At 40.1% G+C, this 21,388-nt stretch overlaps 1 protein-coding gene across 1 annotated transcript; it reads left to right on the top strand.

The window, feature by feature from the left end:
- The first annotated feature begins 19,043 nt into the window (after positions 1-19,043).
- GPR33 (G protein-coupled receptor 33) lies at positions 19,044-20,053 on the top strand. Its single transcript, XM_037501833.1, is given in 4 exon segments — positions 19,044-19,087; positions 19,089-19,219; positions 19,222-19,289; positions 19,292-20,053. Coding segments are annotated over 4 exon segments (1,005 nt in total).
- Positions 20,054-21,388: the final 1,335 nt, after the last annotated feature.

The following is a 21,388-nucleotide window of genomic DNA, read 5'->3' as shown; positions in this document are numbered from 1 at the left end:
TGGTCAGGTCCTGTCATTTTTCACAATAGTTCCCTGTGGGTCACCACTCTTGCTCCTCCCTGATCCACAACCACCACACAAATGGTATTAGAGGTTGAATTGTGTCCCCTCAAAATATGTCTCTCTGTTGAATCTCTAAGTCCCCAGTACCTCAGAACGTGACTGCATTTGGAGAATGAGCCCTTAAAGAGGTAATTAAGTTAAAGCAAGGCCATTGAGGTGGGCCCTAATCTAATCTGACCAGTATCCTTATAAGAAAAAGAAAGTTGGATACACAAAGAGAGGCTGGGACATGTGTGCACAGGGCAAAAACCATGTGAGGAGGCAGCATGAGGGGATCCATCTGCAAGCTACAATGAGGGTCCTCAGAGGAACACCTTGATTTTGCACTTTCACCCTCTGAAACCATGAGTAATTAAACAAATTTCTGTAGTTTAAGTCACCCATCTGTGGTATTTTTGTCATAGAAACCAAATACCTATGGGATGAACCCACTTCCCACCACACTAAAATTAAAATGCTGTGTGACTAGTGTGGCCTAAAAAGTTCTACGTGATTTGACCCTGTGCAATTCTCCCTCCTGACCCTGTCCCTAACACTCTGCCCTCCTGCCTTACTCTACTCCTCTCTGTTCTCAAACAGGTCTTAGCCTTTCCACAGGTGTTTCCTTTGCTGCAAGTGCTAGTCCCTTGTTCTCATCACCCACCTAAATTCAAAACTCAGTTCAAATGTCACATCCTCAAGGAAATCCCCCTAACTCCTAGTCTAGGTCAATTTTACATTTCTTTTTTTCTTTTTCTTTTTTTTTTTTTTTTTTTGTGTGGGACCCTCGCCGGTGGCCGGGGATCAAACTGGCGCTGCAGAGGCTGCAGGCAGCCTTGCAACCCAGCCCTCAACCCCTGCGCCACCAGGGGAGGCCCTCAATTTTACATTTCTATCAGTAAGACTAGCTGTCATTATTTGCTTCCTGTCTCCTGCGTTTTCCACTAATTCAGAAGCTCCATAGAAGTTGAAACATTCCTGTCTCATTTACTTCTCTCTCCACAGTCCTGCTCTGTGCTTGACACACAGGAGACCTTCAATAAATATCAGTTGAACATATGATGGTTGCTCTCTTTCAGTAGGTACAGCTCCCTCTGTTGAGGAATAGAGACATCAATTGACGTGGATGGAGAAGCCATTGGGACAGAACCAAAAGATGCCAAACATACAACATACTTTTCTAGCAGGATCTGTCTTCACCAACACTCAGAGTTCTGAGCATCCCTACCAAGAGGTATAGTATAAAGCAGAGATGACTTTACAATAGGCCTCAAAGTTCCTATATTAGACCCTACTTCATGTGACGTAGATGTCATACCAGCTCAGCAACTAGGATCTGTCTCCATCCCAAACTATCTTCAGTAAAATTCAGGGGATAGCATGAACAAGCCTAGCAAATGTTACATATGATGATTTGAATTGCAGCCAAGATCATTTACAAAAATAATTCTTGTAATGTTAACAGGGCTATTTTAAAACTAGAATGTAGTAGGAGGAACACAGATATTCAAGTGGGAACCTGGAATAGTCCTCCTATTCTGATAATCTTCATATTTCTCCCCAAATCAGATGGTCATTAACTGAGTTTTGTTCCATTAGAAAGGGAATAAACACTTCCTAATGGTAGTGGTAGAAATGAACAACTTCACAGAGATAAAAATTAACTTTCTGCTCTGGGAAGTAATTTCTTGAGTTTTTCCTTCCTCTGCAATCTCCTGGCTTCCCAAGTATTAAATTAGTGTAATATACATTTCTTCACTCTACAGAGCCTCAATATTCTGTTATCTAGGGCCTTCCTGGTGGCGCAAGGGGTTAAGACGCAACCTATGAAGCTGTCCACAGGCTCTGCAGCATGAGTTTGATTCCCGGATGGCCAGGGAACAACCCACATGGCGCAGCAGACCTCTCCTGTTTCGCCTGCTGCTCCCCTCAGCAGTGTACTTCAGTCAGTCTGCCTGTTCTGCTCCCCACTCTGTCTCTGGTGAATCCTCTCACCCCCCACACCTCTGGCCTGTACCCCGGCTCTTGTGTACATAAATAAATAAATCTTTTAAAAAAATATTCTGTTATCTACCGTGAAGATAGTCTTTGTGACCTACATCTTCCATTCAGGTCCCTGAGCCACCTTCTTTCTAGTATCTACAGTGAAAAGCTTGCTAGTCCTGACATAAGAAGCAGACATATGAAACTGCCAGCATGAGAGTGGCTGGCTAGCAACGATAGATATGAAAAGATCAGCAAGTTCACTAATTATATAAAATCTGAATTTCAGTACCATTTATATCCTGCAGTTGTTTTTAAATTCCTATATGCCAGTTGTGTTCACATGTTTTACCTCATTTAATTCTCAAAATAACCTGCCACAAAAATAAAACAAAATAACTCATAGACTCTGAAAAATAGTGTTTACCAGAAGCACATAAAAAGAGAGGCCATTCAATGGGTAGAGGGGGTCGATTTGATAATATGATGGTACTAGAACTCTGGTGATGGGTGAGGGAAGCACATATGCATATTGAGGTATGAAGCTATACTCCCAAAATTATACAAATTTGTGAACAAATAGTAACTAAAATTGGATCTTAAAAAAACTGTAATAGAATATTAAATAGTTATTAAGACAATATAAATGTATATTTATTAGATGATTAGTCTATTGATATGGATAAAATTTTAACATATTTTCAAATAAGAAAAGTTACTAAAGCAGATGCTTAGGATGATACTGTTTTTATGGACACACATATACATACTTATGTATTATAGAGGTTATGGAGGGTCGGGTAAACACTACCAATTGGTATGGCCGTAATGACAATCCACATTGTTTAAACCAAGATAGGCTTGAGTTGCCTTAGTGTTTATAGACCTGTGGGCACAAATTGGGAGAAAATTTGCACAAGAAAGTATTTCCCCTCCTTTCTGGGAGGCTAGACACACAAATAATTGGTCACAAATTTCAAACAGACCCATAATATCACTCAGTACTTTTTATATGTCTCATTAATTTCATCAGAAATTCTAAACCTCATCACTTTCCAACATTCTCCCTCTCTCCACTCTCAGATTACCTTGGGTTTGAATTTGCAGAGAATTAAATCTAGGTAAGAATTTATCTCTTTCAATCCTGTAGAAAATCTCTCCCCACCTATGCTCCTAAACCTAAGCTTTTTTTCCCCTGACACAGAACCTGATTCCAAGTCCTTTCACACATAAGCTTTTGCCCAATTTCCCATCCTCATCTTCCACCTGTCTTCCTAATTCATCCTTCCAGCAGTTCTGGGCATGCTGTACAGACACGGCTGTGGTGGATCATGTCCAATAAGCCTAGGCGTAGAACCCAACAAAGAGACTCCTGAACAAAACTGAATATCCGGCCGAGGTGTGCTATCACAACAAGGACCAGCCAAGGAGGAGAATGCAAGCCATAAACCACAGAAAAAAGCTGAAATGTCACCAGCCAAAGCTTCCAATAAGAGTGGAGACCTAATTCGGAGGGCAGGAGCAGATAAAAGGTAGAAATGGGACCAAAATGAGGGAAACAGACATGGCACAAGATATGATAATGATCTTGCTCTTAATCTCCAAATAGCTGTTGCCTTTGTGTCATCCCTGTCAATATCATCTACTTACAGTTCTTTGCAAGTTGCCCCATTACTCACCCTATTTCTATGTTTTAATACTTTACAATACTGTGGTGCTAGATGTTTCTTTATTTGCTGGTTTATTAATCCTCTCTCCCCATTAGAATGTAAGCTCTATGAGAACGAGTCTCCTCTGCATTGCCTATGGTCAGAGCAGTGCTTCAAATACTGTAAATACTTGGTAAACCTTAGAGAAATAAATTAAATCTCAGGAATACTTTGCATTTTTTAAAAGACTTCCAGGTGATTCTAACTTCAGGCAGAATGGAAATCACCAGGCTAGTAACTACATTGTTGCTCCCACTGTGTTGGCATGTGGAGGAGAGTGAGAAGTGATCTCAAAAGTGCAGAACTAGGTCAGATGGATGAAGCATTGCTCCCTTTTGCGAGGTCTGGAAGCATACTGTTTCCAAGGCACCGAATATATTCTCCTCAATATCCAGTTCTGCTATCTTCTTTAATAACTTTAAATACAGGGACCTTCCTGGTGATACAAGGGGTTAAGTGTCAGCACTATGAATCTGTCCACAGCCACCGCAGCACGAGTTTGATCCCTGGCCAGGGAACTGACCCTCATGGAGCAGCAGACCTCTCCGGTCTCGCCCACTGCTCCACTCAGCAGTGTGTTTCAGTAGATCTATCTGTTCTGTTCCCCACTCTGTCTCTGGTGAATCCTCTCACTCCACCCACCTCTGGCCTACAACCCAGCTCCTGTGTGCATAAATAAATTTTTTAAAAAATAACTATAAATACAAAGATCAATTATTTTGATTTATTTACTTTGCTTTCCCCACTCGCAAACACTGTCTGGTATGCATTAGAGACCTGATAAATGTTTCCTGAATTGCACTGCTCAGAGATCTGTTCCAGTCCACTGGGCTTGCTAGTGTTCTCTGTTACAACATACATAATATTAATATTAGCTGTTATTTACTTAATACTTATCATGTGTCAGGTACTATGCTAAGCTCTTACCAGTAACACTACATTCAATCCTCAAAAGAATATTTTAAGAGAATTTTTCAATTCTTTGCATTTGCAAATCAGGAAACTGAGACTTGAAGAGGTTAAATATATACATATACATATATATTGTACACACACATACACACACATACATGTGGTAAGTAGCAGAGTTGAGATATATATATGTACACATATAAATATTTCTAGGATTTTGTTTTCTATTCGGCTCTGTCTCATACATCAGTATTTTCAGTGTACATTATTTCTACCCCAAGTCTATTATTAGCTAATAATAGACTCTAGAACAAGTTCTCGAATATCTCTAAGTCCTAGTCTCTTTACCTACAGAATTAGAAATTAGATCAGATCAACTCTTTCATCTCCTCCAGGTCTAAGAACTGTATGCATCGATGAATTCCCTAAACTTTCAGGTATTTGATTCAGCAACACCATCTGCTTCTGCATTTCTACATATTTCATTCTGCATTTGCATCAAAACATTTAACAGTTTCAGTCTCCCTTAGCCTTTTTCTTGAAATCACTTGGCTTGACTTGAAATATGAAAAGTGAAGTGAACAGAGTCACTTCATAAAAGCCACAGAAGAGAAATTGCTTCCTCAAACATGTCTGTATACTTCCCTACAGAGTTAATAATATTGGTTTAAGTACTATTTAGGAGAAGAGTCCCTAATGAGAGCATTTTTGAGGAGTTATGGAAGAATTCAAGTATGGGCTGTTTAATATTGATAGCAGCCCTTGTACATATTTAGGGAGGATTAAAAATTGATCCCTAACATTGTTGTTATTTATGAACTTTAATAATGGTAGACTTTGGAAATATAGAGTATAATGGAAGGAGGAAGAAGAACTTGGTTCAGAACACTTTTTTTTTATTAATGAAATAGCATAGGGCAGTACAAGGAGTCCTTAAACTCTCTGTGTCTCTTAAACTCTCTTAAACTGTCTCTGTCTCAGTTTGCCAATCTTCTAAAGTAGTGGGTTTGGACCAAATAATGTCTCAGGTTGCTTCCAGATCAAACCCAAAGGGCATGAAAACCAGGCAAGAAATTGCTTGTAAAATGAAGCAACAATTTGAAAATCTATCCTTATCCTGAAGCAAGGAAAATAGTTTTTGTACCTTGAAGGTCACAGATCCAAATGAATTAATGCAGATTTAAGCCTATTTTTAATAAGTTACAGTAGCAGTGAGAGCTTTAAGATTTGAAATCTTAACTGAGAGTTTTAAGATTCTAAATCTAAGCAGGTAGCTGATTCTCAAGCTTCACTACTGAAGAAGCCACAAAGAGGTTTTGATGTATTTTCTCCACTGGCAATGCAAAGATGAAGCAGAAAGCCAGCAGGGAAGAAATCAGGATACTAAGGTGAGCACAGCAGCTGATTCTAAAGAATTCCAGAGATGAATTAGAGAGAGGAAAATACAAAATGTAGGATTCACTCAGTTCATAAATATATTACCTGTGTTGTAGAATTTTCTTAAAATGAGATCATCATCGAAAATATAGGAACCAACTCTATGTTCTTTTCAACTATTCTCAACAATAGTACTATTGCAGATCATTCTGCCTCTCAGGTTTCATCTCCCAAACTAAATATGCTCCATTTTAATATGAAACGCAGTGTCTAAGTTTTTCTTTCTGGCCATTTTCTCACCAAGATTAGGTAGCTGATTTCCAGATTCTGTTTTTCCCAAGCTTGATATTTACCACCTCCCTGTGTAACCCAACACCAAGCATCCATATGCTAATGAAGATCCTAGATTGAGGCAGGGTGGGTGCCTGGTGGGATGACTACATATGAGAAAGAAATTATTAATCAGTGTTTTTACACCTGAAACAAGCTTAATAACCTTAAAAATAGAATAACTTATTCTATGAAACATCTAAAATGTCCTCTTAAAATGGAGAAACGATTTGAAGAAGTATTCATCTCTTCCTCCATGTCTAGAGCAATATATTACACAGAAAAACGAACCAGAATAGGGCGAGACCTCACTGAATATTTAAATAGCAGGTTCTGGGTTAGGAAGTAGCTTAGCAAGAAGAAAGGTAGGTGTAATGAAGGCATAGTGTCACTGGATTTTGCCTCTCTCCCCAGAGAGGACTGCTCACACAGAGTCCCTTTCGCCTGCCCAGGACCAAGGAGCATGAGGATGAAAATCCAAGATAAGATTCCCTGGGTCAGCAGATTTATCCAAAAACTATTATCTGATGATGAGCTACTGAAACTCCAGATAATCAGCTTCCTAAAGTTCTAGGGGCAGGATCCCCCATAGTAATTTGGATTCCCCAAAAAGAGATGGGGTCTTCCTGAAAGCAGCTTGTGCCAAAGATATCACTAAACAAAAAGAAAATACAACTGAGAACTTCTGGGCCTCCCTAGGGGTGCAGCGGGTTGAGCGCAGCACTGTGAAGCTGTCTGCAGCCTCCGCAGCGCCAGTTCGATTCTCAGGTGGCCAGGGAGAATCCCACACGGGGAGGCAGACCTCTATGATCTCGCCTGCTGCTCCCTTCAGCAATTCTTTCGGTCTGTCTGCCTGTTCTGCTCCTCTGTCTCTGGTGAATCCTCTCACCCTCCCGCAACTCCGGCCTGTACCCCAGATCTTGTATAAATAAAAAATAAATCTTAAAAAAAAACTGAGAGGGCCTCTTCTCCTGGTAGCGCAGCGGTTGAGCGCTGGGCTGCGAAGCTGCCCCCAGCCTCTGCAGTGCCGGTTGAATACCCAGCTGCCAGGCGAGGGACCCACATGGTACTACAGACCTCTCCTGCCGCCTGCTGCTCCCCTCAGCAGTGTATTTTGGTCCATCTGCCTTTTTTGCTCCCCGCTCTGGCTCTGGTGAATTCTCTCACCCTCCCGAGCTTCTGTCTGTACCCAGTGCTTGTATAAATAAATAAATAAATCTTTTTTTTTTATTTTATTTATTTTTTTTAATAATAAATTTTATTTTTATATCCCCATACAATTGCAACCCCCCATTCTGACCCCAATCCCTCCCCTCCCGCCCCCACCCCCCAAAAAGTGTCTCTGGTTCATATTTTTTCGTTGATTTTGATTGTCACTTTCTTATAGTTATTCATTTTCCTGGTCCCTTATTTAAGTTTTCTAGATTCCTGCTATGAGTGAGACCATCCGGTATTTTTCTTTTTCTTTTTGGCTTATTTCGCTGAGCATGATCCCTTCCAGCGCCATCCATGTTGCTGCAAATTGCATGTGTTTATCTTTTTTGAATGCTGAGTAATATTCCATGGTGTATATGTACCACATCTTCTGATCCAGTCATCTATTTTTGGGCATTTGGGCTGTTTCCAAAGCTTAGCTATTGTAAACAGTGCTGCTATAAACATAGGCGTGCAGGTGCTCTTTGGAATTGATGTTTCTGTGTCCTTTGGGTAAATACCTAGGAGTGGAATTGCTGAATCATATGGAAGCTCTATGTTTAGTAGGTCAAGAAATCTCCACAGAGCTCTCCATAGTGGTTGGACCAGTTTGCACTCCCACCAAAAGTGCAGAAGAGTTCCTTTTTCTCCACAACCTCGCCAACATTTGTTGTTGCTAGTTTTTTTAGTATATGCCATTCTCACTGGTGTGAGATGGTATCTCACGGTAGTTTTGATTTGCATTTCCCTGATTACAAGTGATGTTGAACATTTTTTCATATGCCTGTTGGCCATTTGCATTTCCTCTTCAGAGAAGTTTCTTTTTAGCTCTTCTGCCCATTTTTTGACTGGGTTATTTTCTTTGTTGTTGTTGAGTCTCATCAGCTCTTTGCAGATTTTTGTGATCAGTCCTTTATCATTAGTGTTGGGTGCAAAAATGTTCTCCCAGTCAGTGGGGTTTCTCTTTGTTTTTGTTATTGTCTCTTTTGCTGTGCAGAAGCTCTTTAATTTGATATAGTCCCAGCTGTTTATCTTTGCCTTCACTATCACTGCTTTGGGTGATGTATCTGTAAAGATGTCTTTGATGTGCAAATCACATAGTGTTTCGCCTATATTTCCTTCTATATATTTTATGGTTTCAGGTCTTATGTCTAGTTCTTTAATCCATTTTGAGTTGATTTTTGTGTATGGTGTGAGGTAGTGGTCAAGCTTCATTCTTTTGCATGAAGCGACCCAGTTTTCCCAGCACCATTTATTGAACAAACTTTCTTTGCTCCAATGCATAGTCTTTGCTCCTTTGTCAAAGATTAGTTGACCATAAATCTGTGGGTTTATTTCTGGATTTTCTATTCGATTCCATTGGTCTGTATGTCTGTTCTTGTGCCAAAACCATGCAGTTTTGATGATTATGGCTTTGTAGTATAGTTTGAAGTCTGGGAGTGTGATGCCTCCATTCCCTTCTTTCTTTTTCAGGAGAGCTTTGGCATTTCAGGGTTTTTGGTGATTCCATATGAATTTCATCAATAATTGTTCTATTTCTTTGAAGAATGACATTGAAATTTTGATTGGAATAGCATTGAATTGGTATATTGCTTTTGGTAGGATGGCCATTTTAATAATGTTTATTCTTCCAATCCATGAGCAGGGGATGTCTTTCCATTTCTTTGTGTCTTCTTCTATTTCCTTTAACAGTGTTTTATAATTTTCTTTGTATAGGTCCTTTGCCTCTTTTGTTAGATTTATTCCCAAATATTTGATTTTTTTTGTTTTGATAATAAAAGGGATGGTTTTTTTTATTTCTTCTTCTTCAGATTTATTGTTTGTGTATAGGAAGGCTACTGACTTTTGCGTGTTGATTTTGTATCCTGCCACTTTACTGAACTGATTGATGAGTTGAATTAGTTTTTCTGTGGAGTTTTTGGGGTTCTCTATGTATATTATCATATCATCTGCAAATAGTCATAGTTTGACTTCTTCTTTTCCTATTTGGATTCCTTGGATGTCTTTCTCTTGTCTTATTACTCTGGCTAGGACTTCCAGTATTATATTGAAAAGCAGTGGTGAGAGTGGGCATCCTTGTCTTGTTCCAGATCTTAATGGAATTGCTTTCAGCTATTCACCATTGAGAATAATACTGGCTGTTGGCTTCTCATAGATGGCCTTTATGATGTTGAGGTATGTTCCTTGTATTCCAAGAATTTCAAGGGCTTTTATCATGAATGGGTGTTGCACTTTGTCGAAAGCTTTCTCAGCATCTATTGATATTATCATATATTTTTTTTTTAATAGAGGCATGTTTTATTTATTTATTTGTTTGTTTTGTTTATACATGCACTGGGTACAGTCAGAAGCGCGGGAGGGTGAGACAATTCACCAGAGCCAGAGCGGGGAGCAGAGCAGGCAGAAAGACCGAAGCACACTGCTGAGGGGAGCAGCGGGCGGCAGGAGAGGTCTGTGCGCCATGTGGGACCCTCCTCAGGTGGCCAGGGAGCAGCTGGGGATCTAACCGGCGCCGCAGAGGTCGCCGGCAGCTTCGCAACCCAGCGCTCAACCACTGCGCCACCGGGGAGGCCCCTATCATATGGTTTTTATATTTCTTTTTGTTGATGTGTTGGATAACGTTGATTGATTTTCTGATGTTAAACCATCCTTGTGTCCTTGGAATGAATCCTACTTGGTCGTGGTGAATTATCTTATGGATACATTGTTGGATTCTGATAGCTAAAATTTTGTTGAGGATTTTTGCATCAGTGTTCATTAGGGAGATTGGCCTGTAGTTTTCCTTTTTTGTGGTGTCCTTATTCGGTTTTGGTATTAGTGTAATGTTGGCTTCATAGAATGTGTTTGGTATTGTCTCTTCCTTCTCAATTTTTTGGAAGAGTTTGTGAAGGATAGGCACCAATTCATCTCTGAATGTTTGGTAGAATTCGTTTGTAAATCCATCAGGCCCTGGGCTTTTGTTTTTGGGGAGGTTTTTGATTACCATTTCAATTTCGCTGCTTGTAATTGGTCTGTTTAGGTGTTCTATTTCTTCTTTATCTAGCTTTGGGTGATTGTAGAGTTGTAGGAATTTGTCCATCTCCTCTAGATTGTTGAACTTGTTTCCCTACAACTCTTCATAGTAGTTACTGATTATTCTTTTGATTTCTGCTGTGTCCGTTGTGATTTCTCCTCTTTCATTTCTGATCCTGTTTATTTGTGCTTTTTCCCTTTTTTCCTTTGTGAGCCTGGCTAGGGGTTTGTCTATTTTATTGATTTTTTCGAAGAACCAGCTCTTGGTTTCATTGATCTTTTGGATTGTTTTTTTAGTTTCAATTTCATTTATTTCTGCTTTGGTTTTTATTATTTCTTTTTTTCTACTGGTTTTGGGGTTTTTTTGTTGTTCTTTTTCTAGATCTTTGAGCTTCGAGATTAGGTTGTTTCTTTGAGTTCTTTCTTCTTTCTTGAGCTTCTATTGCTATATATTTCCTCTTATTACTGCTTTTGCTGCGTCCCATACATTTAGGATATTGGTGTCCTCCTTGTCATTCAATTCAAAGAATTTTTTAATTTCCTCTTTGATCTCCTCATTAGTCCAGTGGTCTTCCAGTAGTGTGGTTTTTAGTCTCCATGAGGTAGGAAAGTTCCTTGCCTTCTTTTTATGGTTTATTTCTAGCTTGATGCCTTCATGGTCAGAAAAGATGGTTGGTATGATTTCAATCTTGGTGTATCTGTTGATGTTTGTCTTGTGCCCCAGTATGGGATCGATCCTGGAGAATGATCCATGTGCGCTTGAGAAAAATGTGTACTCCGTTTTTTGGGGGTTTAGTGTTCTATAGATGTCTGTTAAGCCCAAATGCTCTAGGTCCTTATTTAGAGCTTTAGTTTCTTTACTTATTTTTTGTCTTGTTGATCTATCCATTGTTGATAGTGGTGTGTTGAAGTCTCCCACTACATATGTGTTTTCTCTGATGTCTGGTTTCAGAGAGGACAACAGTTGTCTGATATATTTTGGTGCTCCTTCGTTTGGTGAGTATATGTTAATGAGTGTTATTTCTTCTTGAAATATTGTCCCCTTGATCATAATGTAGTGACCACTGGGGTCTCTTTTTATTTTTTTGAGTTTGAAGTCTGTTTTATCTGATATAAGTATAGCTGTTCCTGCTTTCTTTTTTGGTCCATTTGCTTGTAGGATTGTTTTCCATCCTTTAACTTTGAGCCTATTTTTATCTTTTGTAGCTAAATGTGTTTCCTGGAGACAGCAAAAGGTTGGGTTTTTTTTCTTAATCCAGGCTGCAACTCTGTGTCTTTTTATTGAAGAGTTTAGTCCATTTACATTTAGGGTTAATATTGATATGTTAGCATCTGTATTTGCCATTGTGTTTGTCTTTCCTTTGATTTCATTTATTCTTTTAATATCTTTTTTTTTTCCTTGCCTTCTTTCGTTGTTATTCGTCCCTCTGAGGTTCTGGCTTTAGGATTCCTTGTAGTATTTTTTGGAGTGGGGGTTTATTGGTAATGAAGTTCCATAGTTTCTGTTTGTCTGGGAAGGTCCTTATTCTTTCTTCATAGAGGAAGGAAAGCTTTGTGGGATAGAGTATTCTTGGTTGACATCTGTTTTCTTGGAGTCTGTTGACTATGTCCTTCCACTCTCTCCTTGCCCGTAGTGTTTCTTCAGAGAAGTCTAATGTCAGCCTGATTGGTTTTCCTTTGAATGTTATTTGTTTCTTTCCTCTTGTCAGCTTCATTATTTTTTCCTTGTCCTGGATTCTTGGGAGCTTCACTATTATGTGTCTTGCTGTATTTTTCCTTTCGTCATGGAAGTTTGGTGTTCTTCTTGCTTCTTGTATATCAATTTTCAGCTCCTTCTTCACATTTGGGAAGTTCTCTTCAATTATCTCCTGGAATATTTTCTCTGTTCCTACATCTCTCTCCTCTCCTTCTGGTATTCCTATAACTCTTATATTTCCTTTCCTCATGGTGTCCGATAGTTCCCGAAGTCTTTCTTCGTTCTTTTTCCTTCGTACTTATCTTTCCTTTTCTGTTTTCGTTCTTTTTATTTCTGTGTCTTCAAGAGAACTTATTCGTTCTTCCATTTCATCTATTCTGCTTTCATTGCTTTTCCCAGAATTCTTTAGTTCTTCCATTAATTCTTTGATCTCCTGCATTTCTTTTACTTCCCTCTTTAGGGACTCAATTTCATTCTTCTGATCGTTGATTATTTTTCCCTTATCATTGTTTTCCTTTATGAGTTCTGTCATTTTTTAAATCATGGCAATTTTAAATTCTCTTTCTGGAAGGCTCAGAAGTTCTTCCAAGTTACTGTCGTTGCAATCTGGGGGCTGGTTTTCTTTTTGTGGTATGCTTCTTCCCTGAGGAGTTGCTATGTTGCGTGTGGTTCTTCTACTCCCTACTGTCTGTTTTCTAATTTGCCGTATGCGTTGGGACACTGTGTTGCTGGGACTGGCCGGCATCTTGGGTGAGCTTCTCTGCTCCCCTTTGGCTCCTCCGGGAGCCATCTGTCAGTTTCAAGCAGTCTTTACTGAAGAAAGTCCCTGTTCTAAAATGCCGATGTGGGGACACACTCCCCTGTGCTCCTGGTCTGCCCCGGCGGTGGATTCCCTCTCCCCCTCTGGGCTTGGACTGCAGGCCAGAGGTGTTCTGGTGTGGGCGAACTTCCCCAGCTCACCTCTGGCTCCTGAGGGAGCCTTCTGCAGGCTGTCTTTACTGAAGAAATGTCCCTGTTCTAAAATGGCGATGCAGGACACAGTCCCTGCGTGTCCAGTCTCAGGCACACTCTTCTGCGCGCCTGGTCTGCCCCGGCTTTGGGTACTCGCTCCCCCTGTGGGCTCAGACTACTGGTCGGCAGGGGCCCGGCATGGGCTAACTTCCCAGCTGGCCACTGGCTCCTCCAGGAGCCTCTGCTGGTTTCAAGTCGCTAGGTGGCGCCAGAGATCTCTCCTAGAGCCCTTGGGGAGCTGTTTTTTTTTTTTTTTTTTTTTCCACCCCCTGGGACAGGAAACAGAGCGGGAATGGTAGGGTAAACCTCAACGGCTTTGGGGTGCTGTGTCTGCCTTGTGCCCCACCGTCGTGGAGAACCCACGCCCCGAATTTTGTGCCCCGGATCTCAGTTCCAAAGCCCTCAGGTCCAGGACGCGGGCTGTAGCCCAGTTCAGTGTCCACAGAATGGCGTCTTTTGCACCCCGCTCCCATGCCTGGGTGCCTGGTTCCTGGATACTCAGTGAGGGACTTTCACCTCAGTGAGGGTCTTCGCGCACATCTCCCTGCACGCCTAGGTCGCAGGCGCGGGGACCTGGGCAGCCGCGATCCCAATCCGTGTTTGCTTTTCAACCGAGCTGCTTTTCCGCGCTATCCCAATCCCGATCTGTGTTTGCTTTTCCAGCCCGCCGCTTTTCCACGCGATCCTGATCCGCGTTTGCTTTTCCAGTGCACTGCTTTTCCTCGCAAGCTTACCGGGCGGCCCGGGGCTGTGTGCTGGTCCTGGCCTCCTCCTGGGGGGGCGGGGTCTCTGTTTAATGGCGCCTGGAGCTCACCTCCGCGGCAAATCCTGCAGGGTTCTCTGCAGCTCCCGTTCACGGGGTGTGGTGGCTGAAATAGTTCCTTTCCACTCACAGTCCCGCTTGCTACGTAGTTTGTTCTTGTTGGTCGTTTTGGTTTGTTTTTTCCCTTCCTCTCTGCTGGTCGGAGAGTGCCGACTCTGTGGGTGGGGGAGGGGAGCAGGGTTCTGCGCTTTCCTCCCTTCTAGTCCTCTTTTATGGCCACTTTCTTCTTCGGGTAGTTTGCTGGAGTCACCCGTTTATCTTCCGTGTCCCAGTTCTCACTGGGACCTGCCGCTTTTCCTCCCTATTAACTTTTTTTAATGGGAGCTCTTACTCGCAGCGTCTCCTCTCCGCCATGTTGCTCCTAAATAAATAAATCTTTAAAAAAAAAAAACTGAGAACTTCTGTCCCAGTAGGCTGATATTTTTACTTTTTCACTTAATTCTAGAGTGGAAACTCTAGGGAGGCTTTGAGGAGAAAAGAAATCTGACCTGTCTCATTAAAAGAGCAAAATGAGACTATTACTGGTTTACTATAATAAGTTGAGCAAAATAATAGGTAAAAAGTTATTGAACACTTAATATGTGATGTTAAGGAAACAATAATTTATATACATAAACTCATTTAGTTTTCATAGCAACTAATTGGGCTTTAGAAGATGAAAAAGACTCAGGAGTCCAAACTCAGGGTTAAAATGTGGTAGAATTAAAACCCGTTTCTACAGAATTCCAGAACCTGAACTCTGCCCCACTAATACATATTCAATAAATTTATATTATTTATGTGCAATAAACCAAGGTTCCTAGAAAACTATATAATATTCAGAATCATTACCAATGTTCATTTTGCTCAAGTGCTACATTATTTTCAGTTTCCTTCTAGAGCTCAGTCACACATTTTTTTAAAACTCTTCCCTATATAATTCAGGTATTAAGTTTTTCATTGCACATACACAAAGAAACCATACGTACTTACACACAAACACGTGCACATGGCATAGACATACTAACACTATACATATATACACTACCTAAATAAACAAATCCAGACCACAGATACCAAACACCTTATATAGAGACCACCCACAAATAAAGACACACAGAAGTACACTACAAGGATACGTAACTCACACACACACATGCAGAGCTCCACACATACCCCATTGATACAAACACACACCACAGAGATCATATAACCACTTAAGTACACCACAGTTATACGGAATATTTACTCTCTCTCTCTTACACACACATTTACTCTCTCTCTCTCACACACACACACAAATAGACAAACTCAGTCCATATACACAGTCTCAGAAATTCTTAAAGGATTTTGTTTCTCCTTGGCTATTCATGCCCCAGTATCTATCCAATTTCTACTATATTCATCATCTCATTTACATCTCACCTCCTGCTGCTGGGTTCTGCTTTCTACCCCAAATAGGAAACACAAGCTTTTTTCCTTTGATTCCCCAGAGCAACCAACCACACAAGACATTTGTGATTAATGAGAAGAGACTTTATACCATGTCAAAGCATAGCAAATGGATTAAAACAGAATATTAGACATTCCTTATTTTAAAACCCCTGTGTCATTTCTGCTCTCTTCAAACCTCCTAATCTCCTGCTATGTTTTTCCTATTCCTGGTCCTTACCCCTCCTCCCTTCTCTCAGGGTTCCAGGACCTTCACACAGTACCTTTTTCAGGCTCGCATTGTCCTACTCATTATTGCCTTTCCATTCCATGTCCTTGGACTTCACTTTTTCTTTCCAAAACAGATTACTAAGATATTTTCCTGAAGAGAGAACCACTTTCTACTTCAGAGAAAAAATTTGCAACGCCCTTAGAAGGCAGAAGTAACTTGCAACAGTTGTCTTCATACCTATTATTTTTGTCTTGTCTATATTCTCAGAATGTTTACTCAGTGAAAAAAAAATACATCATTCATAATTTTCACTGCTTTGTCCAATTTATCAAAAACCAATTTGTTGTTATGATTCTGTTACAATAACTATTTTCCAAAACATTTGGAGGTTTATATTTTCAATATTATAGGAACCATTTTTCAAGAAATGGGATATTTTGGATAATCCAATATTCTTATTCATGGAGCTTCAACAAAACATTACAGATGAATTACCAGTCTTCAAAGCAGTAACATAAAACACCAGTAGGTTTCCCCACCTGCCATAATGCAGACATTGTGGAGATGTTAATGAGTCAGAAATTTAAAACTCATGAGCATCATTTTCTCTGTTTAAATGTTTGCCTTTGTGAGGGCAGAAGGACATGATATTGATGATAAGCTTCTGGCATATAACAAATATTGGATAAACATCAGTTCCCTGACTTCTTTACCTCTTTGCCTTCTCCAATTAAAAAAAAAAAAAAAAACTACTGCTCTATACAATACAGTTTCCTCTTTTATTGATAATTCTAAAGGTATTTAACAATCTACTGTGCCCTAGGCCTTCCATAGGAATATCAGTTCTTACTGTGTTCTTGAGTGCTAGAATACTAGATAATAGCATTTGCTGTATATAACTAGTTCATGGGAGAAATATAATTATAATACCCCATGATTACTTCACTAATTTGTATCAGTTGTTATTTTTGTTATTCAATTTCACTAACAACCATTAAGACCAAGTCTTATACAAATAAATTGATCTGACACTGCCTTTTTTTATGGTGAAAAAGAATATATTCAGAATTAGCCGGCTGTAATTAGTTTATATCTCAATTTGTTGGTAACATCCAAAGCACCATAGTCAGGAGTCAGTGGAGCCTATGCCTGCATCTCCATCAGGTCTGGTCAGGATGTTGACCTTGGCCACATCAGTGCCACAGAGCTTCCTCACAGCCTCTGTGGTCTGGTACTCATTGGCCTTGAGATCCACCATGAAAACACGTGCGTTGTTGTTTACTTTCTTCTTCGCGGCTGACTCGGCGGTCAGGGAGAACTTCGTGACGGCGTTCTGGTCAAGCTTGCTTCTGCTGGGAGCGCTCTTCTGAGGATATTTGGGTTCCCTTCAAAGTCGCAGTGTCTGGAGCCCCTGGAAGGTGGGTAATGTGAGGTTTCTTCTTTTTTTTTCCCGATGGCTATGGATGCCTTCAGCACTGCTTTCTTGGCCTCCAATGTTTTTGCTTTGGCTTCAGCTTAAGGAGGGGCAAGAGCTCCCCTCTTTACTTTCTACGTTATCTTCCCAAAAGGGGTTTCCTCTACATTACTTTATTCAGAAAGTTGTACACATCAAGAAGGGTCAGACTTCCCCTTGATATCTAAAGAAAAGCTCTTAAGCTACCTAAATTAACTTTAACAAAATCAAAACATCCCAAACGTTATTTCTATTTAGTATTAATATTATTTTATATATAATCTTTCTATTTTTGATGCTCAAATTAATCTGATTTAATTCCTCGTACAAAACAGAAGTGAGGGCCTCCCTGGTGGCGCAGAGGTTGAGCGCTGGGTTGCGAAGCTGCCTGCAGCCTCTGCGGCACCGGTTCGATCCCCGGCTACTACCCAGCCACCTGAGGAGGGTCCCACATGGCGCGCAGACCTCTCCTGCCGCCCGCTGCTCCCCTCAGCAGTGTGCTTCGGTCCTTCTGCCTGCTCTGCTCCCTGCTCTGGCTCTGGTGAATTCTCTCACCCTCCCGTGCTTCTGACTGTACCCAGTGCATGTATAAACAAACAAACAAACAAATAAATAAATAAAAACATGCCTCTATAAAAAAAAAAAAAACAGAAGTGAGACTGGGGAGGGGGGGAGGGGGGGAATACGCTTTGTGTGATTATATAAATATTGTTTGCCATTTAAAAATATTGTCATTTTAAACAACAAATACAAAATATGTATAGATATAAAAGCTACATATTAATACAGATATATATAGCTAATAAAATTACAGGGGTGTTACCTGTATGTTCTTTTGTTTATATATTTGCAATCTATTTTTAAAAATGTATGTATAGGGCCTCCCTGGTGGTACAAGGGGTTAAGTCAGCACCATGAAGCTATCGCCAGCCACTGCGGCAAGAGGTCCATCCCAGCCAGGTAACTGACCCACAAGATACAGCAGATCTCTCCTGCCTCACCCACTGCTCTCGTCAGCAGTGCATTTCAATCAGCCTGCTAGTCTGCTCCCCACTCTTGTCTCTGGTGAATCCTCTCACCCCGTCTGCACTCCAGTTCTTGTATGCATAAATGAATAAAATAAATCTTAAAAAATTAAAATATATGTATATATTTTATATATGTAAAGAGACTGTGAGATATTTAGCCATGCAGATTACATGACCAAACCAAAGCATATGTAGGAACACTTCTTGGTAATGATTAACTCTACCCTGAAATGATGGGCAAAAGTTATAATGTGTATTAGCTACATTTCAACCACTAATATTAGCAAATCTCCAAAGGTTAGCCATATTGATTTTTCTTTTCTTTTTTTTTAAATTTATTTATTTATGCATACAATAGCTGGGGTATAGGCCAGAGATGCGGGAGGTGAGAGGATTCACCAGAGACAGAGTGGGGAACAGAACAGGCAGACTGGCTGAAATAGACTGCTGAAGGGAGCAGCGGGCAAGACAGGAGAGGTCTGCTGCATCATGTGGGTTGCTCTCTGGCCGGCCGGGGATCAAACTCGTGCTGCAGAAGCTACGGATTGCTTCATAGTGCAGTGCTTAACCCCTTGCGCCACCGGGGAGGCCCCTGATTTGTTTTTCTAATACATATTTTATTCACGATATTCCAGTGCTGTAATTATGTGGTCCTTTTAAAACAAAACATTAATTGCAAAACAAAGGGTTTTTTTTTTAATATTTTGTAAATAAGACTTTAGGAAAAAATTTTTAATATTGTAATTTTGACTGTTACAATGCAAAAATTTCTATATTTAACGTTTTCTTTTTTGTTGTTGTTGTTTTCAGTTTCTCACTCCACAGGAAATTATGGATCTGATCAATTCCACTGATAACTTGCTCCATGTCTCTACAAAGAAACAATACTCACTTTTCAATTCCTGCCTCAAAAATTATCACTGCCCTTTTTTTGTTCATGTCATGTATACTGGGTGCTATCACCAATGGTCTCTACCTGTGGGTGCTAAAATTCAAAATGAAAAAGACAGTACGCTCTTATTTTTTCATCTCATTCTTTCGTATTTTATTTCCACATTGACTTTGCCATTTTTTGGCCATCTTCTTTCTTAAAAAACAATCACTGGATCTTTAACACGCTCATGTGCAAGGTCATTAACAGCACTTTATCTATGGGGATGTTCTCCTCTGTTTTCTTTCTCTCGACCATCAGTGTGGATGGGTATCTTCTCACCCTTCATCCGGTGTGGTCACAGTTGCATCGGACCCCACGCTGCACTTCCAGCATTATCCTGGGAGTCTGGGTCTCTACCATTGCCCTCAGCATGCCCTGTATGGTTTTCAGGGGGACACGTTATGATCTTAAAGGAACAGTGACCTGCCAGAATAACTATGCTGTGTCTAGTAACTGGGAAAGCAAAAAGATGCAAATATTAAGCAAACAGATTCATGTAGCCTGTTTTATCTGCCGCTTCTTGCTAGGCTTCCTTCTGCCTTTCCTCATCATCACCTTTTGTTACAAAAGGGTAGCCAACAAGATGAAAGAGAAGGGCCTGTTTAAATCCAAAAAGCCCTTCAGGGTCATGATGACTGCCATTATCTCTTTCTTTGTGTGTTGGATGCCCTACCATGTGTACCAGAGTTTAATTATCACTGAGAAACAATCGATACTTTTAGAGTTGCTTATGATACATACGGTAATAACCACTTTTTTCAATACTATTTTTTCTCCCACACTCTACCTATTTACTGGGGAGAAGTTCAAAATGGTCTTCAAGAAGTCCATTCTTACACTGTTTGAATCTACATTCAATGAAGAGTCCTCTAAAGAAAGGACAAAAAACCTGAATTCAAAATCCTAAATTTAGATTCTGGATTGCAGAGCAAACATGAACTCTTGGTCAATTAACATCTCCAAAGATTTATCTTCTGCTTTTGTATACTATATTCCCAACTTAGATATCTAGGCTTACTATAGTAAGCTCCATTAATATTAAAAGGACTGTAATCAATAGGTGATACTGCAGATATAATATTTTCCTCTTTTTCATTGCAATAAAACACAATATAACATAACGTTTGCCATTTTCACCATGTGTAAATTTCAGTGGCATTAACTACATTCACAAGGTTGTGTGACAGTCACCACCTTGTAGTTCATCCCAAGGGGAAACCCTGTAGCCATGAAGCAATATTTCCTCATTTTCACCTTCCCTATCTCCTCATGCCCTCCAATACCTGTCTCTATGAATTTGTTTATTGGAGGTATTCCCTATAAACAGAATGATAAAATATTTCTACTTTTGTATTTGGTTTATTCTACTTAGCATAATGTTTTCGATGTTGATCTATGTTGCAGCATGCATCATAATTCAATTTTCAGAGCTAAATAATACTTCATTGTATATATATGTCCAACATTTTGCTTATTCTCTCTTCTGCTGAAGAAAATGTGGCTTGTTTCCTCCTTTTGACTACTGTGAATAAAATTATAATGAACACAGTGTGCAGTATCTAAGCTGTGGTTTTCAATTATTTTGAATTACTGTCATATGGTAGTTCTGTGTTTAACTTTTGGAGAAACTAGCAAACTTTTCCACAGTGACTAGAACATGTCACATACCCACCAGCATTGTATAAAAGTTCCAGTTTCTCCACACACATATCCTTACAAACATTTATTACTTTTAGCCTTTAAGTATGAATGGGAAATGTGTGCAAATGTGATTTACAAGTTTTGACTTTTTTAAAAGATTTATTTATTAATGCATACAAGAACTGGGATACAGGCCAGAGGTGCAGAGGGTGAGTGGATTCACCAGACACAGAGTGGAAAACAGAACAGGTGGATTGGCTGAAATACACTGCTGAGGGGAGCAGTGGTCAAGACAGGAGATGTCTGCTGTGCCATGTGGGTCAGCTCCCTGGCTGGGGATTGAACTCATGCTGCAGTGGCTGTGGATAGCTTCACAGTGCTACAACTTAACCCCTTGTGCCACCAGGGAAGCCGACCCCCTACAACCTTTGATTTTTGAGGCTATCAGAATTTCAATCCATTGATCTGAATTTTCTGTCACAGAATCTTCTAGAAAACAGAATCTTCTAGAAAACTTAGGTGCTATTAACTTAATTGATATGGACAAAATTTAACATGGAGATGACAAGGCACTCATCTTGTCATCTCCATGGTAAGGTAT

The sequence above is a fragment of the Talpa occidentalis genome, unplaced genomic scaffold (assembly GCF_014898055.3).
Source record: "Talpa occidentalis isolate TD23 unplaced genomic scaffold, MPIMG_talOcc4v2.1 talOcc4.11, whole genome shotgun sequence".
In the NCBI taxonomy this organism is placed as follows: Eukaryota; Metazoa; Chordata; class Mammalia; order Eulipotyphla; family Talpidae; genus Talpa; species Talpa occidentalis.
Note: the sequence above shows the minus strand (reverse complement) of the source record. Positions and strands in the feature narration are given on the sequence as shown.